The 22,636-nt window shown below is 46.2% G+C and overlaps 1 protein-coding gene across 1 annotated transcript; it reads right to left on the minus strand.

The window, feature by feature from the left end:
• Positions 1–9,965: 9,965 nt before the first annotated feature.
• LOC123233971 lies at positions 9,966–14,073 on the minus strand. Its single transcript, XM_044659952.1, is given in 3 exon segments — positions 9,966–10,300; positions 10,303–13,519; positions 13,762–14,073. Coding segments are annotated over 3 exon segments (3,864 nt in total).
• Between the last annotated feature and the right edge of the window lie 8,563 nt (positions 14,074–22,636).

The raw sequence follows: 22,636 nt of genomic DNA on the forward strand, positions 1-22,636 counted from the left end.
GAAAGCATTTCCTCATGTCCCAAGGGACACTTAGTGAGGGGCTCCATGTACATGCCAAAGCTGTCACTGGCTCATGCCATCATTGTATCACTCAAGGATTAATAGCCTAGATGGTCAGAAGAGGTCCAGTCCAGGTTGAGCCCTAGACTTGCCTCTCTAACCATCACAGAACATTCTCTGTCTTTTGCATACTACATCACCATTGGATCCCAGAAGGCTTCTCCTTCTTTAAAAGACAAGTCTTACCCATTACATCTCTGAGACATTCTGCTAAGCAGCAGTCTGAAAACAATTTCCATACCCTCTGACAAGCCTTTCACATCCCTACCAGGTTGATAACTCAGTTATTCTTAAATATTTTAGCAGTAATTAACATATCACGCTTTAGACACAAAACCTGAATTAAGGAACAGGAGTGCTGGATTGAGAAGCTCTGTAGTAAATATAAATCAGGGCTGCATCATCTCCTAGACCTAGGCCATCTGAAGGACTAAGAAAAGGCCATACAGGAATCTTTTCAGAGTAACTTTCCAGAGACATTCCAGAATCATTTGTGATTTTCCCAACACCACATACATCAATTTCAGAAATTATTCTTAGGTCAAGGATCCAATTATAAGAGTAGAACATTTATCTATTCTCTTTCACCTTCCTATCTGTTCTGTTTCACCTCTTCTTCTCCTTCTCCCTCTCTCTTTTCCCCTCAAAACCCTCTGCTTAAAAAGCAGAACACAACTTCCATTCACCCATCACAAATCTGCATACTCAAGACATTAGATCAAGTCTCTCTTTCTTCTGTATTTCAACAAAACATACCTCTTCACTTTCTCTGACTCTGTTACCATCATAAAAATAAACATACCATTTGGTATCCCTTCAAATACTAATCAATAACTCCCAAGAATTGAGACACTATACCTTTAGCATAGGGCATATCAAGTATAAGTTTCAGTTCAGAGTACAAATTGGTAAACTGAGGTAACCACTGAGGATTGAACAAAACCTATGGTATAGTCAGGTTTACAATGAGCTTTTCTTTACATTCAAACAATACTTAAAGCACATGTTTTAGCAACAATTTACATAGAAGTCATACTTAAAAGGAATATCATAAAGCACGTAGTATTACAGGGTCTATTTCTAATTACAAGGTTTGAAACCTTTTAAGCAATGTAAATCTTAAAACAAGCCTTTTGACGAGCTGGCTGCTTATCTATTTTCAAGACCAGGAAGTCAAATGTAATAATAAAGTTAGTCAATTTTAATACACAGAGATGAAAACCATTTATGATAATTTTAAACAAAAAAAACATTTTTGATCAATTTAAACACTTAAACCTATTTTTTAAACCTCTTATGATGGAAAGATAGACAAGGATGGGAAGCAGTCTTCTTGAGACTGTACTGCTTAAGAAACCTATTTTACAAGATATCCATGACTTTTCTATCAACTTTTACTTGCTTGAACATCTCCTTAAAACCTCTGAAGTATATAATTAAAATATACTCTTCTTTAAACTCTTTAAGATCATACTTATGTACTATGTTGCTATATCAGTCCCTAAGTATCAATGTGAAACAATTATAAGTACTTCTTTCTCCTTCCTGTGTGCAAGGAAGGGGTTATTATCTTATGAGCAATTTATCCTAAGGCTGCTTGGCTTGGTTTAGGTTTTTATGACTTAACAGCCTTGCCTCTTATCTCTTTTTAACAAGTGAGATCACAACAATTTAAAATTTTCCATATCAAAGCTTTCATAATAAATTATTCTCTACAGACTTACTTTAGTTTGAACTCCACAACTTCCAAATAACTTTAAGTCCTTTAGTAATCTTTCAGTATGTAAACAACCGAATTTCAAAGCATTTACTCTTATTCCTTTCAAACCTTTGTTTAAAACAGAATAGAACCTCCAATTTAGTTTCCTTTTACCTCAAAACATTGCTACCTAACTGATTAAACTCTATGATAACATTACTCTGATTTACCATTTGTTGTATCTATTTTGCACTAGAATTCACACCTATTATTTCTTTATCCATTACTCTTATTTCCTCTGGCTTCTCCTCCTTTACCATTATTGCAAAAATAGGAAAGGTACTATATTTAATTGCATGTAATCCCCCTATTAGATTTCTGGGCTGATCAAATTTTCCTTGTTAATTTCATACAGTTTGCATATCATATATCCTTCACCTACTCAGGTGGAAAACTTAATTCTCTTTATAATCCAAATGCATACATATTTTATATTCATTCATCATTACTTTCCAGCAATTTGAGTCTAAATAAATGTTAATCTCTAGATCACAAATTCCTTCTTATACATTGTACACATTTTAAAAAACAATTCATACAACCCTAGTCAAATACAACACTGTTTAGAAATTCCATCTTTTGCAAAATACCAAATTCTTATTACCTGTATTATTAAAACCCATGCAAAGATTAACCACTTTAAAAAACTTGTGTGTCATATGATTACTTGTTGTTAGTTCTGACAGCACATACATTAAAAGAACATCTCATTTGAAAAATCTCAAGTTTAAATTCTAGAATAAGTTCTCAATAACAACATTACAACTTTTTCTGAATGACTTTTACATCTACAAAGTAGCCAGTGCAGTTACAGTCCTTATAGAATAAACATTACCTCTCTGTGTCAGACTGGCTATTAACCACATTTAGACAATTCTCAAATTCACTGAAACCAAGGCTTAACGAACTTCTAACCAAGAGTTTTTGTGCTCAATAAATCTGATTAATATTTCACATTTGACTGACAGTTACAACAATAAATAAAATTACATTGTAACATATCAAAAATCATTAGCAATCCTCAACCCTTAAAATCAAATCTTAAGTGAAAAAGCTTCTAACTGTGGAGTAAAATCTCCCTTTTCTGCTCTGAATTTTTCTCTTTTTCACTCCTTTGGGGCCCATCCAAAGGAAGAAAGAGGAAAAATCATTAAACAGATATTTGCTTTTGTCCTCTGCTGAGGATTTTTGTCAGCAGGAAGTTCAATCATCCAACTCCCCCCACCCTTTTTTTTTGTAAGTGTCCAATTTAAGAATACATAGCCATGAGACTGTGACAAAGACAATGATAAACAGAAACATACAACTTTGTGACAAGCATGCTTTAAAAGGAAAAAAATCAGTGTTTTAGGATCCATTCTTAAAAAGAAATATTTGCAGTGATAAAACTCATTAAAACAGTTTCAGCATACTGCTCCTTTGGCTGAGAAGCTATGCTGAGCAAAGTTACTGTGATCAGTCATCTAATGGGCTGAGCTGACTTCCTTGTCCCCTAACTTTCCCTGTACCTTACACTCTGATAGATCTAAGCTGTCTCTTTCTGACTGTGATTTCTAGCAAAATGCTCTTGTAGCACCTAGACAAAACTGCTCTTGGTTCCCAGTGGGGATTGGCAGTGAGCTGTTCATAAGGCTGTCTGTGTTTCTTAAGGAAAGAACTTTGAACTTTTTAAATTCCCTCCCCGCTTCCTACTCAGATTTTAAGTCAGCTGCCAGAGCAGGCACAGCCTCTCCAGTGCTAAAGTCTAGGAGGTTTGAAATGTAGGTGGAGGGAGTACAGAACAGCCACTATGAAAGAAATTCCCCTTTGTGAAACTGCATCTTAAACTCTTTTTGCCCCTTCCTTTGTTTAATCTTATAGCTAGTCACACAAAAACAACACAGACTAAACAGAAATCTTCAGGACATACTCTCTCATACATTCATATACCTTGGAACCCAAAGAAGCCACTGAAATAGAGTGACGTGGTCGGGTCCCTGCCTGGACTTCTCCCTTCTCTTCTATTGCGTCCACTGATGCTATCTCAATTTACTGGGGGCCTCCAACCCACCAAACCGGTAATTCCAACCCCACAAGGTACCTCTACGAGGGGTGCCTCTAACCCACTGAAAGGGGGATTCCAGTCCTAGGCAAAGACCTCCAACCCCTGCAAGTTTCTCTTAAATCTCAGAGGACTCTAATCTCTGCTGCAGAGACCCAGTCTCTGTCCCAGGTGCCCAGGACTCTGGGCAAAGGACCTCCAACCCTTCGAAATGAGTCTTTTCTGCCTGGAGGGTTGAAAGGGTCAATCTACTTTCAGTTTTTCTCAAACGCTTCGAGCTGTTCTGACTCAACTTCTTGTGAAGTCTGAGAAATGCATATTAGGCCGGTCCATACTCAGAAACAGGCAGAACCTTATCACTTATTGGGACTGGACTTGACAATAGGCCCCCTTCGTATAAGTCCTGAAGTTGGCGGGGTTAACTGGGTCACTTAGTCGTATGCCCTAATCCTGTGATTGGTTCCCCATCAGCCATACATCACACATCAATCACACATTACACACAGTTCTGTGGCCCTTTGGCCCTCTGAGCCAGTACCTCTATCCTTGTGTGGTCCAATCATGAAATCCTGGATGAGCCCCCAAATGTTCAGCGTGGTTCTGATTTCCCAAATTAGGAGGCACACCAGATAATGTAAAAGCAAGAGGTACTGTTTTATTGCAAGCTCGAACTTGGGTCCCACAGCCTCCAAGGCAAATGGAACGTTTGAATGAGAGGCTCAATTAGCTTATATAGTTTGAGCAAGAACTTGGGGGGGGGAGAGGTAAGGGGGGAAGGCTGGGGCAGGCTGGATGTTGTGTTTCTGCGCATCTGTGAAGTTTTGGGGGGTTCTTTTGTGTGAAATGAGTCTTGAAATATGTATATATATAATAAACTCCATGCTCCTGGAGACAGAGCAGCAGCATGAGCTGATGAAAAGATCTTCTGTGTTCTTTACTTCCTTATCAACTAAACTGTCTATATCAGATTATCTGGAGATGATAGATAGATCTCGAGACTGGGGTTCGGAAAGGATACTTTTTTTTTTAAAACCCTTGTACTTCGGTGTATTGTCTCATAGGTGGAAGATTGGTAAGGGTGGGCAATGGGGGTCAAGTGACCTGCCCAGGGTCACACAGCTGGGAAGTGGCTGAGGCCGGGTTTGAACCTAGGACCTCCCGTCTCTAGGCCTGACTCTCACTCCACTGAGCCACCCAGCTGCCCCATGGAAAGGATACTTTTTGCAAGAATGTAAGACTCCAAATCTTAGCTTAAAAGTAAAAAGATAAATTTATTAATTTAGAAAGTAATGTTGAGAATGGCCAGGAGGATAGCTAGGTGGAACAGCAAGATGGAGACCCGTTCTTTGGGAGGACGGCATGGATGGAAAAGCTGTCCTCTAGATGACATCAATTCTGGGGATTTTATACTCTTTACAACAGTGGAGATGTGACTCTGTGCCATGGTAAGGACGTGACTCTAGTGTGGTAAACAATCAGGCATTCATTTGCGGGGGGCACGGTGTTTGGTCATCTGACTAGGTCTGCCTGAAGACATAGGGGGTGACCCTCATAGTTTAGGGGACAGATGGATGTCTGAGATACAATTTGATGATATCAAAGAGGCATTTCTCTGTCCATCTAAAGGAAGATCCAAGGAGGATGATCTTCTCAGGGTCTTATAGAAGTTATGAGATGTTATTGGGATTGGGAGTCACAAGGACAGAAGGGAGCAAAGGAATTTCCCTGCTTATAGTTTGCCTGAAATAGTTCTATAGTTTTGGGGGTACAATGCCCATGCCATCTCTCCCCTCTCTAAATATCTAAGGTAACAGAGGCAAAGGTCTCAGTCTTCTGTAGCTTCTTCAGAGCTGGGAATGGTTGTAGAGCTGTCCCTGCCTGTCCTCAGGAGAGTGGGAGAAGTACTGGCTATAAGCATCGTCCAGGGGTTCAGGCTGGGAAGATTGCAGAGGTTGCAATGGCATCTTGGTGACTCCTTTTGAGTGTTTTCACCTTAGAAGTGACAGTGTTACAAATGCAAGGTCCACTTATTCCATAGGGGAATAGCCAAAACTGGAGTGAATGCCAATATCCTTGAAGCCTCAAGTTTTGGGTAAGCCTCAGAGGCACTGAGACCATGGGCTAGAGCAGGGGTTGGCAACCTTTTTGGCCATGAGAGCCATAAACACCACATTTTAAAAATGTAATTTCGTGAGAACCATACAGTGCTCCCAGTGTGCGTTCCTGTAACAGTGCGCGCTCCTGTAACAGCGCCTGAAAAAAAATTGACTTTATGGCTCCTGCAGAAAGAGCCATACGTTGCCGACTCCTGGGCTAGAGGCTTGGGATTCTCTCTGCTTTGGGGGTGTTTCATACACAGTCGGGGGAACCTCTGCCTTAGCTACTGCTTCCCCAAGTTGGATCAGAGAATTATCTGTCCAGCTGGCTGGGCAAGCATGATTCAAAACATAGGAGAAGACTCAGAATGTAAGGAAAGGAATAGTTATGGGTCAGGCTAAGCAAGGGGGGTTAAGGTAACAGGGAGGGTGGGGGATGTGGGCACAGGGTCTTTAGGGGCGTGTCCTAAGTGAATGCCTGGGTCCTAGTAGCTGAAGGCTTGGAGATCTGAGTCCAGTGACTACTTCCCCTGATTGGCAGACAGGGTCAAACACTAGAGCGACAGATATAAATAGAGAAAATTAGCACAACAGAAATTGTTATTAAATATTAGCATTTGGGTATCTTAGCCAACAGACTCCATCTTTAGAAATCATCTTCTGACAGGAATGGATCCCTTTAGGAAATTTGATTCCTAAGATGTTTGCAGAGATAGTATGTGATGTTTCTGTTAAAGAATATCCTTTTCCAAAGTCCATGTTAATATAGTATCTATAAACATCTGAGTAACAATATTTTACAGGTGAATTTCTTTACCCCCAGATTCTGGAGGTTATATTTCTAAGCTCAAGATCCAAACTTCAATTGTGGTAATTAAGGCTACAAATACAAGCCATTTATTAGTAAACTTCACCTACTTCTCAAAGTATGTTCCCTAACAATTTGGTAATTTTCAATTATTAGCCCAATAGGTTGTTTGGGGAAATGGAAACTTTAATTTTAAAATTTGCCTTATGTGCTGATTATGGGAATTTGTCACAAAGGGAAAGGCAGACAGGGAAAAGATTCCTCACGTCCCAAAGGACACAGTGAGTGACTTCACATACAAGCCAATGTTGTCACTGGCTTATGCCATCGTTGTATTACTCAAGGATTAGCAGCCTAGATGGTTAGGATGTTAAAGTTGATGATCAAGTTGAGCCCTGGATTGCTCTACTAACCTTCCTATGTCTTTCTCTCTCCTTAGAGTATTTCATGCCACTGGATCCCTGAAATCTTTTTGCCTTAAAAGACAAGTCTTACCCATTTCAGCTGAGTGAAGTTCTGCTTATCAGCAGATAAAAAATATTTCCATATACCTCAAACAAGCTTTTCTGATCACTTGACCACTCTAAGGATTCCTTAAAGCCTGTGAGTCTACATTATAGCAGTTATTCTTACGTATTTTGTAAACTGAGATAACCACTTAGGATTTGTTAGGGTCCGTTTTGGGGTGAGCCCAAGGAAACAAGACAGACGATGCAAGGTGCACAGAGAGCAAAGCTTTATTAAGCTACACACGTACACATGCGGGGGAAGAGACCGAAAGGAGTGGTCTCCCCCCCTAAGTAAATTCACAGCATTCCTTATATAATTCACAGCAAACTTAAGCAAAGGTGGTTATCACTCTAAGGGCATGGTCTATCGGCTCGCACAGGGGCCCGTTGGGTGGGTTATGGTCAAGGGATCTTATCTAACACAGGCCTGTTACAAGGGGTCTCATCTAACATACACACCCAGGCCCGTTACAAGGGGTCTTATCTAACATACACACACAGGCCCATAGGTTTGGGCAAAGGTCAATTTGGCCATCCACTACATTTCCACATTTTTTTTTTTTTTTTTTAGTCTAGGGGTCAGGGGGAATCACCTGGTGCTGGCACTGAAGAACTAGTACCTGTATGGTATTTAGGCGGTTCTTCATAAACCTAACTAGGGCGTTTAGGATGCAGGGTCCAAAGGTCAGAAGGAGGATTATAATAGCTAAGGGTCCTATTAAGGACACAATCAGGCTGGTTAGCCAGGGGGAGGTTGCAAACAGGTTGGCAACCCAGGGGTTATAGCTGTCATGGTCTTTCTTCCTTTGTTCGAGATCCCTTCGGAGCTGGTCTAGGGTGTCCCTAATGATACCGGAATGGTTGGCATAAAAGCAACATTCTTCTCCTAGGGCTGCACAGAGTCCCCCCTCTTTAAGGAAGAGCAAGTCTAAGCCTCTTCTATTCTGCATAACTACTTCAGCTAGGGAGTTGTGGGATTTCTCTAAGTACCTCAGAGTGTTTTCGAGTTTCACGAGGTCCTCGTTCACGGCCGCCTAAAGGTGTCTCAGGCCCTGTGTTTGAGTGGTGAGGGCGATTATTCCAGTCCCCACCCCTGCCGCCCCCAGAAGGGCGGCAATGGTTAATTCAATGGTTCCAGGCTCCCTCTTTTCCCTAAGGATCCGAGGTCTTTCCCACAAGGCCATGAAGGCCGGATGTGACCGCACGGTAACTCGCAGGGTGACAGCTACTAAGTGGCAAATCTCCCTGGGCCCTGCCGAGGATATGCAAGGTTGCAGCCCTGTCACTGAGCACAAGAACCGGGTCCCATTGGGAGAGGTCACATACTTAGTACCTGTAGTGCCATTGAAGGTAGTGATGCTATTGCAGTTCGGGGCTTGTTTCGCACATGTCTCAACCTCAGCAGTCGAGATTGCAGATGAATTCCCGAGGATACAAGTACCCTTCCCTCCCACTAAGGGAACAGTCAGGCGCGTACCTGTCTCGGTCCAATTACAAGGCAATTGTTGGGCATTGTAGGTGGTAGGGAGGGTGCCATTGATAGCAAAAGCTTCAAGGTAAGGGGGCGATGCCACGAGGCACAGCCAGCAGCTGGTGGTCAGATTAGGGGCGGAGAAGTTGAGTGTTGCAAAGGCCGCCTCTAGTAGGCGTAAGTGTTCAGGTGTAGGAATGCTTGGTCTGGGGGCTGCAGGTCCGGGGACTGTAGCTGTCTTAGCTACGGCGGTTGCAGTGGGGGTTGGGACACTAGCTGGATTGTTGACAGTCGGAGCAAGAGTAGTGGTGGTCTTAGTCTTGGGGGACGACTGGGGTTTCTGGGGCTTCAGGGCTTGGTTGGGCCCCAGGAATATTGCAGGGGCGGTCACTATAGGTAACTTTTGGATGCGAAAGAAATCTCCTTCATCCGCTCCTGACATATACTGCCTAATTCCCCAAGTCCTACCGGACAACCATCTGACATCTTCGGGCCAAAGTACTGTGAGGTTGAAGTTCTGGCCATCACTATGTCTTTTCATTTGCAAATATCGGTCAGGTTCTTGTGTCGGCCAGTTAGTGGCCAGGGTTTCACAACCCCAGGAGGAGCAATAGTACTGGCCAGGTGAGTTACAGTAAGGCTTCCCGGGGTTCGAAGCCGGGCAGGCATAGTATTGTCGGGTCCTAGGGTCATAGTCAGTCCCTGTTCGAGTATAGCAGTCTGCACTGGCGCGTTGGGCCGTGTCACAACGGCAGGGGGAGGTATCGGCCAAGTCACAGGGATACACGATAAAGGAGGGAGACCCTGCGGTGCTTGTCTCTTTCACAGGTCTTGTAGACTGTCCGCTGGTTAATATCCATTTCCATGGCTGGTGCGGGCTGCCAGCAATTGGTGCGGATAAACTTCGCGGGATTCAGGACAGTGAAGGGGCATTGGTTGGGGTAGGAACCTCAGGGGTCAAGGTGGTGTTGGCGGCAGTTGTGGAGGTTAGGATGGCGCCATCGCTGGTGCTGGTTACCGGTTCTGTGGCATGGTCGGCTGGAGTGGGCGTCGTCGATGTGCTCAGGGTCGTCGTGGGTGGGGGACAAGTTGAAGAGCCACGGATGAGTACAAGAGTGTCACCTCTCTCACACCACAAAAAGGGGGTCCCAGCGCACAGACCGCTGTTCAGTATCACCATTGCCAAAAGAATGGGGGAAAGGGGCTGGGAGGGGTTAGCCATTAGGATTTGCTCAGTGTCAGCTTCAAGGGGTTGTTCGGGTGTACCTTAACTTCCCACTCTGGGTTTGGAGCTGTGGCTGGCCTGACGTGGGAATGATGGATCCAGGGGCCAATGCCGTCCACCTTTAGCACGGAAGGAGTGGTCAGCAGGACGACATGTGGTCCTCTCCACCTGGGTTGCAAGGTTTCCTTCTGGTGTCTCTTAGCCCAGACCCAGTCACCCAGCTTGAATTGGTGAGGCTCGTGGGGTGGTGGTTGAAACCGGGCTTGAAGACGTGGCCACAATTCGGCATGCACCTGGGAAAGAGAAAGAACAAAATCTCGCAGATGGGGGGGGTGTTTTTTCGGTGGAGGGAAAGGATGATAGAATGGGGTGGTAAGGAGCCATAAAGGATCTCATAGGGGGTAAGGGATAGCTGGCCCGGGGTATTTCGGGCTTTAAAAAGAGCGAGGGGAAGGAGGGTCACCCAGTCCTTGCCAGTCTCCAGGGTGAGTTTAGTAAGAAACTCTTTTAGGGTCCGATTCATCCTCTCCACCTGACCTGAGCTCTGGGGTCTGTATTCGCAATGGTGCTTCCAAGTTACCCCTAGGCCCTTTACCAGCAGCCGGACAGTGTGGCTAATGAAGGCTGGTCCATTATCCGACCCCAAAGAGGTGGGGAGGCCATAGCGAGGGATGATGTCTTCTAGGAGATGTTTGGCTACTACCTGTGCAGTTTCAGCCTTGGTAGGAAATGCTTCTGGCCATCGTGTGAATGTGTCTACCATAACCAGAAGGTACCAGAACCCAAATTTACCCGGCTTTACCTCAGTGAAGTCGAGTTCCCAGTGTTCACAGGGTCTGGTTCCCCTTAACCGGGCCCCCGGAGCAGTGGTGGGGTTGGCTGGCCACACTGCTTGGCAGGTAGTGCATTTGCGGGTGAGTTCCTCAAGAAAGGAGGTCATGCCCCGGAATCGAATCCGCCCCTTCCGTATAATCTCCCAAAGTTTATCGGTGCCAAGGTGGGTAAGATGGTGGAGGTGAGTAGCCAGCAGACAGCCTGCCACATGGGGCAGGAGTATGTTGCCCTGGCGGTCTTGGAAAACCGCCTCATAGCCGGCTAAGGGCTCGCCTTCCTGTTTGGTGACCCATACTCGGTCTTCTTCTGAGTATTGGGGTGGCTCTGATGGAGGGGCCGGGAGCAGGAGGTCTTGGGGAGGGGATACAAGGGTAAGCACCCGTGGGCCAGGCCCATGAGTTGCTACTTCCCGAGCCGCTTCATCCGCCCACCTATTCCGCAGTGCTGGGTGGGAATTGCCCTTCTGATGGCCTGGTGTGTGGATAACGGCCACCAGGTGGGGTTCCCAGACTGCATCCAGGAGCCCCTGAATATGTTCTAGGTGGGCTATTGGCTTCCCCGTGGAGGTTATGTATCCCCGCTCACGGTAGATGGGAGCATGAACATGCAGGGAGGCAAATGCATAGCGGCTGTCTGTGTAGATATTCACTCCCTTCCCTTTCGCCACCCTAAGGGCTGCTTCCAGAGCAATCAATTCAGCCTGCTGGGCTGAGGTTCCTTCAGGAAGTTGGGCTGCCCAAACAATGGAACCTGACTGGTCAACTACTGCCGTCCCCACTGCTCTGGCCCCCGAGGGGGTGATGAAACTGCTACCAACAGTGAAGTAAATGAGGTCCGGGTTTGGGACTGGGGTGTCCTTGAGGTCAGGCCTTGCTGAGGTAGCTTCCACTAAAATGTCCTGACAAGAGTGGGATGCTGTTGGGTCCCCTATAGGGAGCAGGGTGGCAGGATTGAGGGCTGAGACCACCTTAAAAGTGAGTCGCGGTTCATTGAGGAGCAGGGACTGATAGTGTGTCAGCCTAGAGTGTGAGAGCCATCTGACTGGTGGTTGCCGAAGGACACTCTCAATGGCATGAGAGGTGGCAATGGTCAGTGCTTGGCCATGGGTGAGCTTGTCTGCGTCCTTGACTAAGAGAGTTACAGAGGCAATAATGCAGAGGCATGCTGGCCACCCTGCTGCCACAGGGTCCATTCTTTTGGATAAATATGCCACTGGCCTGTCCCAGGGTCCCAACTTTTGGGTGAGGACTCCCTTTGCTACTCCATTTTTTTCATCCACGAAAAGCAAAAATGCCTTTTCGGGATCAGGCAGGGCCAAGGCCGGGGCTCTCAGCAAGGAGGTGCGCAGTTCCTGAAAGGCCAAGTCCATTTCCTTTGTCCATGACCAGGCTTTGGACTCCCTAGCCCCTAAATAGAGGGGCTTCGCGATTTCAGCGAAATTAGGGATCCACAACTGACAGTAACCCACTGTCCCAAGAAACTCTCGTACCTGCCTAGGTGATGATGGGGTAGGAATTGTCAAGACGGTCTGGGTCATAGCCTCAGTGAGCCATCGAAAACCCTCTTTTAAGCGATAGCCTAAAAATATTACCTCCGTGCGGGCAATGCGCGCTTTCTTCGTGCTGACACGATACCCCGATTCCTGAAGGCAGGTCAGAAGTGCTCGAGTAGCATCTTTACAGGAATCCTCGGATGGGGAGGCGATGAGGAGGTTATCGATGTACTGCAGGAGGGTCACTTCAGGACGTGCAGTGCGGAACTCCTCCAGATCCCGAGCCAGAGCATCGCTAAAGAGGCTCGGGCTGAGTTTCAGTCCTTGTGGAAGTCTAGTCCAGGTTAGGGAGACAGTCTGGGACCCAGGGGTGTGCCACTCAAAGGCAAAGATGGGTTGGCTAATGGGTGCAAGCGGGAGAGTAAAGAAAGCGTCCTTCAAGTCCAAAGTGGTGTACCATATAAGGGAAGGATGGAGATTGCTAAGCAGTGTGTAAGGATTGGGGGCTGTGGGATGGATGTCCTCGATCCTTTTGTTCACCTCCCTCAGGTCTTGGACCGGCCGATAGTCATTCGACCCAGGTTTCTTTACCGGCAAGAGAGGAGTGTTCCAAGGTGATTGGCATGGGACCAGGATTCCGGCCTTCAGAAGGCGGTTGATATGGGGTTGAATCCCTCTCCTGGCCTCTAGGGGCATTGGGTATTGTCTAACCCGGATGGGTGTGGCCCCGGACTTGAGGGGGATCACGACTGGGGCTTGGTGGATTGCCAAGCCAACCCCCGAAAGCTCCGCCCACACCCCCAGGTGAGCCGCCACCCAAGGCTTAATATGGGGTGGAATGTCCGCAGGAATGGGGTCGGAGAACAATCTGTGCTCATCCTGAAGGCTCACTGTGAGCACAGTGAGAGGAATCCCTTTGGCATCAGTTACAGCCACTGAGTCTTGGTGAAACTGTATGCAAGCGCCTAATTTATGCAAAAGATCTCTACCCAGGAGAGGGGCAGGGCTATCAGGAATGACTAAGAAGGAGTGGGAGACTGTGTGGGTCCCCAGATTCACAGTTCGCTTAGTGGTCCAGGGGTATTTGCGAGAACCCGCCACTCCCTGGACCACAGAAAACTTGGAGGAAGTTTCGCCCAGGGGATGTTGGAGGACTGAATGTTCTGCCCCCGTGTCCACCAGCAGGGGAATGGAAGTCCCCTCAGTGCAGGCTGTTACCCAGGCCTCAGGGAGGGGGCCTGAGACCCGTCCCCCTCAATCCCTTTTGGCAAGGGTTAGGGTCTGTCGTCCTAGGCGGCTAGCCAGCGGGGGTGGGGGAGGAAATCTCCTGGGTCTTCGAGAGGGCGCCCTGTGGGGGCAATCCCTCTGCCAATGGCCCGGGCGCCCACAGTCAAAACAAGTGCCTCTGGGTTGGGGATCTGGCCCTGATTGCCACAGCTGCCGGCGCAGGGCTGCCACTAGAATACGAGTGGTCTCTTGTTGAGCTTTAAGCATCTGTCTTTGGGCCTTTTCTTCCCGAGAGGCATCCTGACATCCTGTTCCTCAGCCTCTTTCTGTCTCTGATCCTGCCTGATAAGGTCCTCCTGTGTCAAGCTTTCTGCCCTTTCCTCGGGGGTCTCCCTGGTGTTATAAACTTTCTCGGCTACTTTTAAAAGTTCCTCTAGGGACTGTGCCATGAATGCATCCACCCTCTGCAGCTTCTTACGGATGTCTGGTGCCGCTTGATTGACAAATGCTAATAGGACTGCCGTCTGGCTGGCAGGGGCTGCGGGGTCCATGGGGGAATAAATTCAAAAGGCATTCTGTAGCCGTTCTAGAAAGGCTGCAGGAGTTTCCTCAGGGCCCTGTCTAACTGCCCCAATTTTGGTCAAATTAGTGGGCTTCCGAGCTGCTGCCCGGAGGCCTGCTAGGAGAGTCTGGCGATAGGACTGGAGACGCTCCCTACCTTGCTCTGTTGAGAAGTCCCAATCCGGGCGATTCGTGGGAAACGTAGCTTCCAAGCGAGTGGGATCAGCAGTGGGGCGGCCGTCATCACCTAAAATCATTTTCCGCCCTTCTGCAAGGATGCGGTCACGCTCTTCACTAGTGAAGAGTGTGCGGAGGAGTTACTGACAGTCGTCCCAAGTGGGAGTATGAGTGAGAAAAATAGATTCTAGAAGGTCAATGAGCTTCTGTGGTTGCTCAGAGAAAGGGGGGTTTTGGTGTTTCCAATTGTATAAATCAGAGGAGGTAAACTGCCAGTATTGATGAACCATTGGCCCACCGGGGACCATGGGTCCCACGGTCCGGACAGGGAGGGCCACTGTGGAGGAAGGGAACTGGCCTACTTCGGGAGCAAGAGGGCTGCGGCCCCTTGTCCGATGGGCCGGGGGAGGTGAAGGTAAAACAGGGGGAACTGCCTGGGCAGCTGGGGGAACTGCCTGGGCAGGAAGTGCTGCCTGGGCTTCCCCTGGTAGGGGAGGGTATATGGGAGCTGGGGGGTTGTAAGGGGGAGGTAAGGGGAGGTCTAGCAGAGATTCCTCTGGGGCTGGGAGGACTGGTGGTGCTGAGGGGTTGGGCTGTCCCTTGTTCTCAGATGGGTCCCCGGCTGCTTTGTCTAGGGCAAGGGCGAGGACTCTCAGTGTATGGCTTGAGCCATGGGGGAGGGTCCTGAGCTAGGGATTGCCAGGTAAAAATGTAGGGAATCTGGTCTGGGTGCCCCTCGGTTCTAGGAGCCAAAACTGCCGTGCGGACTGCTGAGATGACCGCACGATCCCAGGTTCCCCCATAAGGCCATCCTACCCCAAAGGTGGGCCATTCTGTGTTACAAAGGGCTTGGAGTTTCCCTTTTCGGACTTCCAACCCTAGGTCTGCTGCATGGGAAAAATCACCAAAGTGTTGGAGAACCAGGTCGATAGGGTAGCTAGGAGAGTTGCCCATTTCTCTTGTGGTAGGGTGGCCAAGAAGATAGAGAGGAGAATGACAGAGGAAAGAAGGATCAAGAAGAAGAGACCGCGTAGTGTCAAAAAAAATCTGTGGGGAGCAACCTCCGGTTGAGCCTTCTGAAGGGAACAGGGAGCCCCAAAAGGCCAGGGCCAGCCAGGCCAGAGGTCCCTCATCCACCCAGGACTGAGTAAGGCGTCCCTTAGTCAGCCCTCAGTGTCTAATCTTACAAACCCACAATTTCTCCAGAGGACTAGAACCTCTTTCTACCTCGGCGGTTTCAGCGCTTTTCCGCCCGCAGGATTCGATCCTGCGCACCACATGACTCGAACCTGTAGTCTCAGGAGGCTTCCACCCGCAGAAAAACTCCTGCGCACTCCCGACCAGCAGGTGGGGCAACTCTAAAGGACTCAAACCTTTTCACCCCCAAGACCCTTCGGCCAGGGAGCAAAGGAAGCAACTCGTGATTCACGGAACTCGAACCCGTGACACAGCTAAATTTGGCTGGAACCGAACCTGAGCAGGAAGGGGGAAAGGGAGGAGGGGAGAGGGAGGAAGGGTAGGGAAAAGGTATAGCCACTCACTTCCCCGATTTCTCAGCCGTTTTCCTCGCGGACAAACGGAGACGTGATAATTTCAGGTCCGGACTCAGAAACAGGTCAAGGAAAACAGCCAGCATCAACCACCCCCTCTCCGGTTAGGTATTCATCTCTTGCCAGAGATGGACCACGGTGCTTGGACATAGGCGGGCCGTATAATCCCTGGCCAGGCGGACGCCCTGCTACCCATATGCACAGCGTGGGCTGTTTTTCCTTGCCATCAAGGCACCCAGTCATTCAGCAGACAAACATCCAGTCACACAGGCAATCCTTACCTCCAGATACCGGTTCCAGGATTTCAGCCAATCAAGTTCCCAGGCTCACTCAGGGTGGCTTCCACTCTCCGTCTGCTGTTCCTAGGGCGTATTCCCAAGAGGACGAGCCCCCATATGTTAGGGTCCGTTTTGGGGTGAGCCCAAGGAAACAAGACAGACGATGCAAGGTGCACAGAGAGCAAAGCTTTATTAAGCTACACATGTACACATGCGGGGGAAGAGACCGAAAGGAGTGGTCTCCCCCCCTAAGTAAATTCACAGCATTCCTTATATAATTCACAGCAAACTTAAGCAAAGGTGGTTATCACTCTAAGGGCATGGTCTATCGGCTTGCACAGGGGCCCGTTGGGTGGGTTATGGTCAAGGGATCTTATCTAACACAGGCCTATTTCAAGGGGTCTTATCTAACATACACACACAGGCCCATAGGTTTGGGCAAAGGTCAATTTGGCCATCCACTACAGATTGAACAAAAATCTATAGTACAGTCAGGTTTACAATGAGCTTTTGCTTACATTTACACAATACTTAAAATACATGTTTTAGCAGCAATTCACGTAATTTATTTCAAAAAACAATTTCATAAAGCATTTAGTATTGTAGGGTCTATTTTAAATTTAGAGATTTGAAACCTTTTAAGTGCTGTAAAACTTGAAGCAAGCCTTTTGACAAGCAGGCTGGTTATCTATTTTCAAGACCAGGAAGTTAAATGCAATAATGTCAACGTGGAATCTGTGTTGATGTGGAATCTAGAGACCCCAAACTTGTGGCTTAGTGAGATCTGATGAACCCCAAGTTTTAGAAATAGCTTGTAGGCTGGAGACCCCCAAAGCTTGTGCTTCCCTGTTTCCCAGAGAATCCACCCTGAAGGGAATCTCAGACTAGCCTTTGCAGACTGAATAATGGACCCTAGGATAAATGCTAAATATCCTTTTGTCTTAGGTAGTCTTCCCCTTTGTATCAAAGACCCTTTCCCAGGAAGACACACCTGGACAGGGGCCATCCTTTAGAATCCATTGTGTAAGCAGCCCCTTACCTTACACCCTAGCCTCTGGCTAGGATTCCTTTCCCAAACTTGAGTGTAAATCCCATCCTTACCAGTATAATGTCAATCATCTTTCCCAGCCCCTGGATCTTCCCAAATGGTATATAAGTTCCCCAATTTCCTTTGTTCCTTGGAGTCGTCATCTACCGCAGTGTCACTCCCAGGGGGTCAGGGAGCAGAGCAGTGTTCAATCCTGGACTCTGCATAAGGCGCATCTCTGCATAAGAGGCCAAGTAGCCCTGTTCCCCCTTTCCCTTGATTAAAGAGTGGCTTTATGACTATTTAACAGTTCTGTGTTTTTTCTAAGTTAACAATAATAAAGTTAGTCAATTTTAATACGCTGAGATGAAAGCCATTTATGATAATTTTAAACAAAGACCCATTCTTGTTAAGTTTGAACACTAATTTTTTTCTTTAAACCTCTTATGATGGAAAGATAGATAAGGATGGAAAGCAGTCTTCTTGAGATTATACTGCTTAAAAAATAACCTGTTTTAGGGGGCAGTTGGGTGGGTAGCTCAGTGGCTTGAGAGCCAGGCCTAGAGACGGGAGGTCCTAGGTTCAAATCTGGCCTCAGACATTTCCCAGCCATGTGACCCTGGGCAAGTCACTTGACCCCCATTGCCTACCCTTACCACTCTTCTGCCTTGGAGTCAATAGACAGTATTGACTCTTAAGATGGAAGGTAAGGGTTTAAATTAAAAAAAAAAAACAACAAACCTATTTTACAAAACTGATCCATGGCTTTTCTATACAGACTGAAATTTCACTGTCCAACAAAATAATTAAAATTAGAATGTTATTTTCTAAACTCACATATATACATGATCACACTTTTGAAATAAAATACCAATAAAAAACTCTAATAGAGAGATTTAAGCATTGCTTCCTTCTGGCTAACTGACTAGGGACTTATCTTTCTCTGTTTACTCAAAAACAAAGGATAATTGAGAATAGGTTGTTTCACAAGTTGAAAAAAAAACCCTTAGTTTAAAAATGTAAGACATTTTAAAATCCCCAAAGTAGGGGTATTTCACCAATTCTAATTGTCTTTCTATTCAAAATCAACCCTCCATCTCCCTGCAACAGAAGAGGAAGGTAGATCTGGACAGTGAACTGGATAGCTTGCCCGGTTTCCTTCTTCTCTATCTCAACCTGGATTTCTGGGCAGGCCTTTGCCCTAAAATCCAAGTAAAGAATAGAGTTTGGAGAACTGGGAGCCTAGTGAGGGGATAAAGCTAAAAGGTAAGGGGCTTCTGTCTATGTGTCCTCTTTCCTGCAAAATACATCCAATTGCCACTTGATGTCAGAATTTAGGGCATCAAAAAGCCAATTTCCTTGTTTTTCCATGGTTTTGCTCAGCTATGCAACACAAGAGAAAAAAAAAATCAAACAAAAAACCCAATTGAAATTTCACTCAGGCTGCTTAGGCTTGATCTCCTCCCAACTGGATGCTTTGAGAGGATGCTTTTCCCTTTGTTTTAATTGGGTTGGCTAGTCCCTATCTGGCTCTGACCTCGGGCAAAAGTCCAGCAGAGCCACTACCCAAGGAAGGATACAAGTTGTCTAGGCCTGACTTAAATGGAAAAAAAAAAAAAAAAAAAAAGGTTTTTTTTTTTCCAATTTTTAAGTAGAGGATGGTATTACAATTTACAGTGCCATGGATAGGCCATGCCTCTTGCTTATCAAGGTGTAAGGTAGCCAGTCAACATCACAAAAAGAAATTAGTTTCTTTTTTTCCAAGGTGTCTAGAGCCAATTTTTTAAAATTTTCAAGCAAACACTCCAAAGGGGAATCTTGGAGTACACTCTGTCTCTGTCCCATTTTGATGCAGAATGGTCAATTCCACACCGGAGGGTCAACAACTGTGTTCCCACAGAGGTTGCCAGACTTAGATCACTCAGTGTAATGTCAACGTGGAATCTAGAGACCCCAAACTTGTGGCCTGGTGGGATCTGATGAACCCCAAGCTTTAGGAATAGCTTGTAAGTTGGAGACCCCCCCCAAAGCTAGTACTTGTTTCCTGTTTCCTGTTCCTGTGAGAATCTACCCTGAAGGGAATCAATATTAGGTTAGCAGTTGCTGACTGAATAATGGACCCTAGGGTAAATGCTAAATACCCTTTTGTCTTAGGTAGTCTTCCCCATTGTATCAAGGGACCATCATTTAGTATCTATTGTAAGTAGCCCCTTCAATAGCTCAGCTGGTAGAGCTGAGGACTATAGATCTTTGGGAGCTGTCATCTTCTAGAGCAGTGGAACTCCTAGGGGGTCTGGGATCAGAGCAAGCAGTGTTCAATCCTTGGACTCTGCATATGGCACGTGGCTCTGAGTGGAGGCCTAATCAGCCCTGTTCTCCCTTTTTCCTTAATTAAAGAATGGCTTTTATGACTATTTAATAGTTCTGTTTTTTCAAAGTTTTTCAAAGTAACACTGAGGCAAGAGACTCCCCTACACCAGAACATCTACTAGTGATGAGCCTAAAAATCAAAACTCCAGCCCCAAATATTTTCTGCTCCCTCACCTCCCCCCTATGACAAACCTAAAAAATGTTTCCCAGCTGAAACTATCTTAACACCTCCTTAAGAAATGTTTATTACCCTTCCTGGGAATGTTTATTACCCTGATCTACTTCCAGGGGAATGTTTTATTACCCTGATGCATATTTACCCCTTTTAATGAATGTTTGATCAGGTGCTTCCTGACCCCTGATCTTGAAACCCCCAAAATGCTTCCTGACCCCTGACCCTGAAACCCCCTCCTCAGATGCTTCCTGACCACCTGTCCCTGACACTACCTTGATAATTATGTATGCACCAGCCCCCTTCTCCAAACCTTTCTATATAAAACCCTGGCTGGAGATGCCTCAGGGTCACACTGGCCAGCCTTCCTCTCTGCCACTGACCCTAGCTTCTCTGCTAGAAAAATATATGGGCCTCTTCTTGCACATTGCAGTGCCAGTGTGATTCTTCCTGTGATCGAATCAGGGTATCAAAACTTGGGTACAACACTATTATCAAAAAGGGGATGGACCCCCCAAACCAGTGGCCAGACTAGACTTACTTCTGGGGCTGATGAGAGAGAGAGCTTGAAGGAGGACCCACAAAGATGGGGGTTTCAGGAGTCCAAGAAAGGCTCCTTCCTACTTGAGAAGCTGTGTCCTCATGGATGATCCGGGGTACAAGAGTAGCTTTTAGGAGAGCCAAAAATGTTGGGCATCAAAATGTTGTGGGGTACAGAGGTGAACACCTGGGGTTTGGGAAGGATATATTTTGCAAGAATGCAAGACTCCAAATCTTAGCTTAAAAGTAAAAAGATAAATTTATTAATTGAGAAAGTAATGTTGAGAATGGCCAGGAGGATAGCTAGGTGGAACAGCAAGATGGAGACCCGTTCTTTGGGAGGACGGCATGGATGGAAAAGCTGTCCTCTAGATGACATCAATTCTGGGGATTTTATACTCTTTACAACAGTGGAGATGTGACTCTGTGCCATGGTGAGGACGTGACTCTAGTGTGGTAAACACTGAGGCATTCATTGGTCGGGGGCGTGTTTGGTCATCTGACCAGGTCTGCCTGAAGACATAGGGGGGGAACCTCATAGTTTAGGGGACAGATGGATGTCTGAGATACAATTTGATGATATCAAGGAGGCATATCTCTCTGTCTATCTAAAGGAAGATCCAAGGAGGATAATCCTCTGAGTTATCAGATGTTTTGGGTTAGGAGTCACAAGGATAGAAGGGAGCAAAGGAATTTCCCTGCTAATAGTTCGCCTGGGTTTTGGGGGTACAATGCCCATGTCACATACTTTTAGATAAACCTCTTGTCAGGGGGATCTGGAATATGTACAGAATGCCTTGGTTGGCATGCCATGAGGAAAGTCTAAAAAAACCCTGACGAATCACAATATGTAAGAGAAGTGCCTGGACCAATCTGTGGAGCATGTGTAGACATTCAGTAAGCTATTCTGATCTGCTTTGTGTCTTACTAAGGTCATGTGGCTCTGAATAACAAACCTCTACCCTCTGCCTTCATTTTGTTTCAGCAAGGTGTTGTAGAGTGCTGGGCCTTCAAGTAAGAAACTTGAGTTCAAATCCTGCCTCAGAAACTTAATAACTAGGTGAACCTAGACAAGTCACTCAACCATCAAGTTCCTAAAGTTTCCTTATCTATAAAATGAAGATAATAACCGCATCTACTCTTAAAGTTTGTTTGTTTTCAGGAAAAATGATCACATTTGCAGAGCATGTGGCAAACCTTAAAGTGCTAAATTAATGCTAGCTTAAAAGCTATTCTAGGTAAAGGGTTAGTTTGAAAGGTCAGGAATTTTAGTTAGAGTCTAGGTAGGGTTTTATAGCTAATCAGCCTTGTTGCCCCTAGAAGCAAGCAAGGTGCACCTTCCAAATTCTTCACACACAGGCCAATGAAAGCTGAAGACTCAAAAAGTAATCATGCCACACCTTTGAGGGAGAAAAACACACTCACACAGATAGACTGCACCCCTACTTGCTATTCTCTTTCCAAAAGCTAACTAGTCAAGTGGTTAAATAAAATTGATGCTTATGAACTGAGGAATATAGATGGTGAGGTTTCAGCAGAGTTTTGAGAAGAGGGACACCATCTATGTCCCTCTGGGTTTCAAAGAGCCCTGAGGGGATGATAAGATGGCCTAGCTCTGAGACAGTAATTTGGAGTTTCCTTAGTGCATTCCCAAATGCAGAACTTTAAAATGAATTTGAGTTTTCCCCTTATGTATCAGGGCAAGTCAAGTCATTCTTCCACAGCTTTGGCCAGGAGCTGCAGCTATTCTCAGAAACCCAAAGTAGAAAAAGAGGAAGAGAGGGAGGGAGATAGCTAAAGGAGATGCCCCTCCTAAGGAAGAATTGGCTCCTACTTTCAGAAGGTGTCTATCTACAGCTAATTGTTCCTCACAACTACCTGTACTGTATAACCAAATAACCAAGCTCTTATCCCCCAAATCATTTTTTACAGTCTATCCCATGCTTCCTAGTTTTCCAACGAGAATAGTCAGGAAAAAATTAAAATACGGTTCCAGTCATGGATTTCTCAATTTTCTAAAGTGGTTCCTGACATCTCCTCCTTTTAAGTCACTCAAGTCTTAGACCAGAGATTGCTTCTCAAGCCCTTCCCGCAGATTTTTTTCCCTCTTTTCTAGATTCCTAAACCCTTCAAGAGGTACCAGATTTCGCTCCTCTCAAAACGGACATTCACGCCCACTTGCGCATGCTCCTTCAATAACCTCCCTTCCCCCGAACATGCCCCACCCCGTCGCCTCTACACTCCTCCCCTTCCGGGCCTGGCGCGTGCTCGAGCAAAATTCCTGTGGTTCTTCTTTTTTTCTCTCTTTTTCTTGAGTGAGCACGCTCCCCTTCCAGCCATCCTTTCTTTCTCTCTCTCTCTCTCTCTCTCTCTCTCTCTCTCTCTCTCTCTCTCTCTCTCTCTCTCTCTCTCTCTCTTTCTTTCTTTCTTTCTTTCTTT

This window comes from Gracilinanus agilis, chromosome 2, assembly GCF_016433145.1.
Source record: "Gracilinanus agilis isolate LMUSP501 chromosome 2, AgileGrace, whole genome shotgun sequence".
Classification (NCBI taxonomy): Eukaryota; Metazoa; Chordata; class Mammalia; order Didelphimorphia; family Didelphidae; genus Gracilinanus; species Gracilinanus agilis.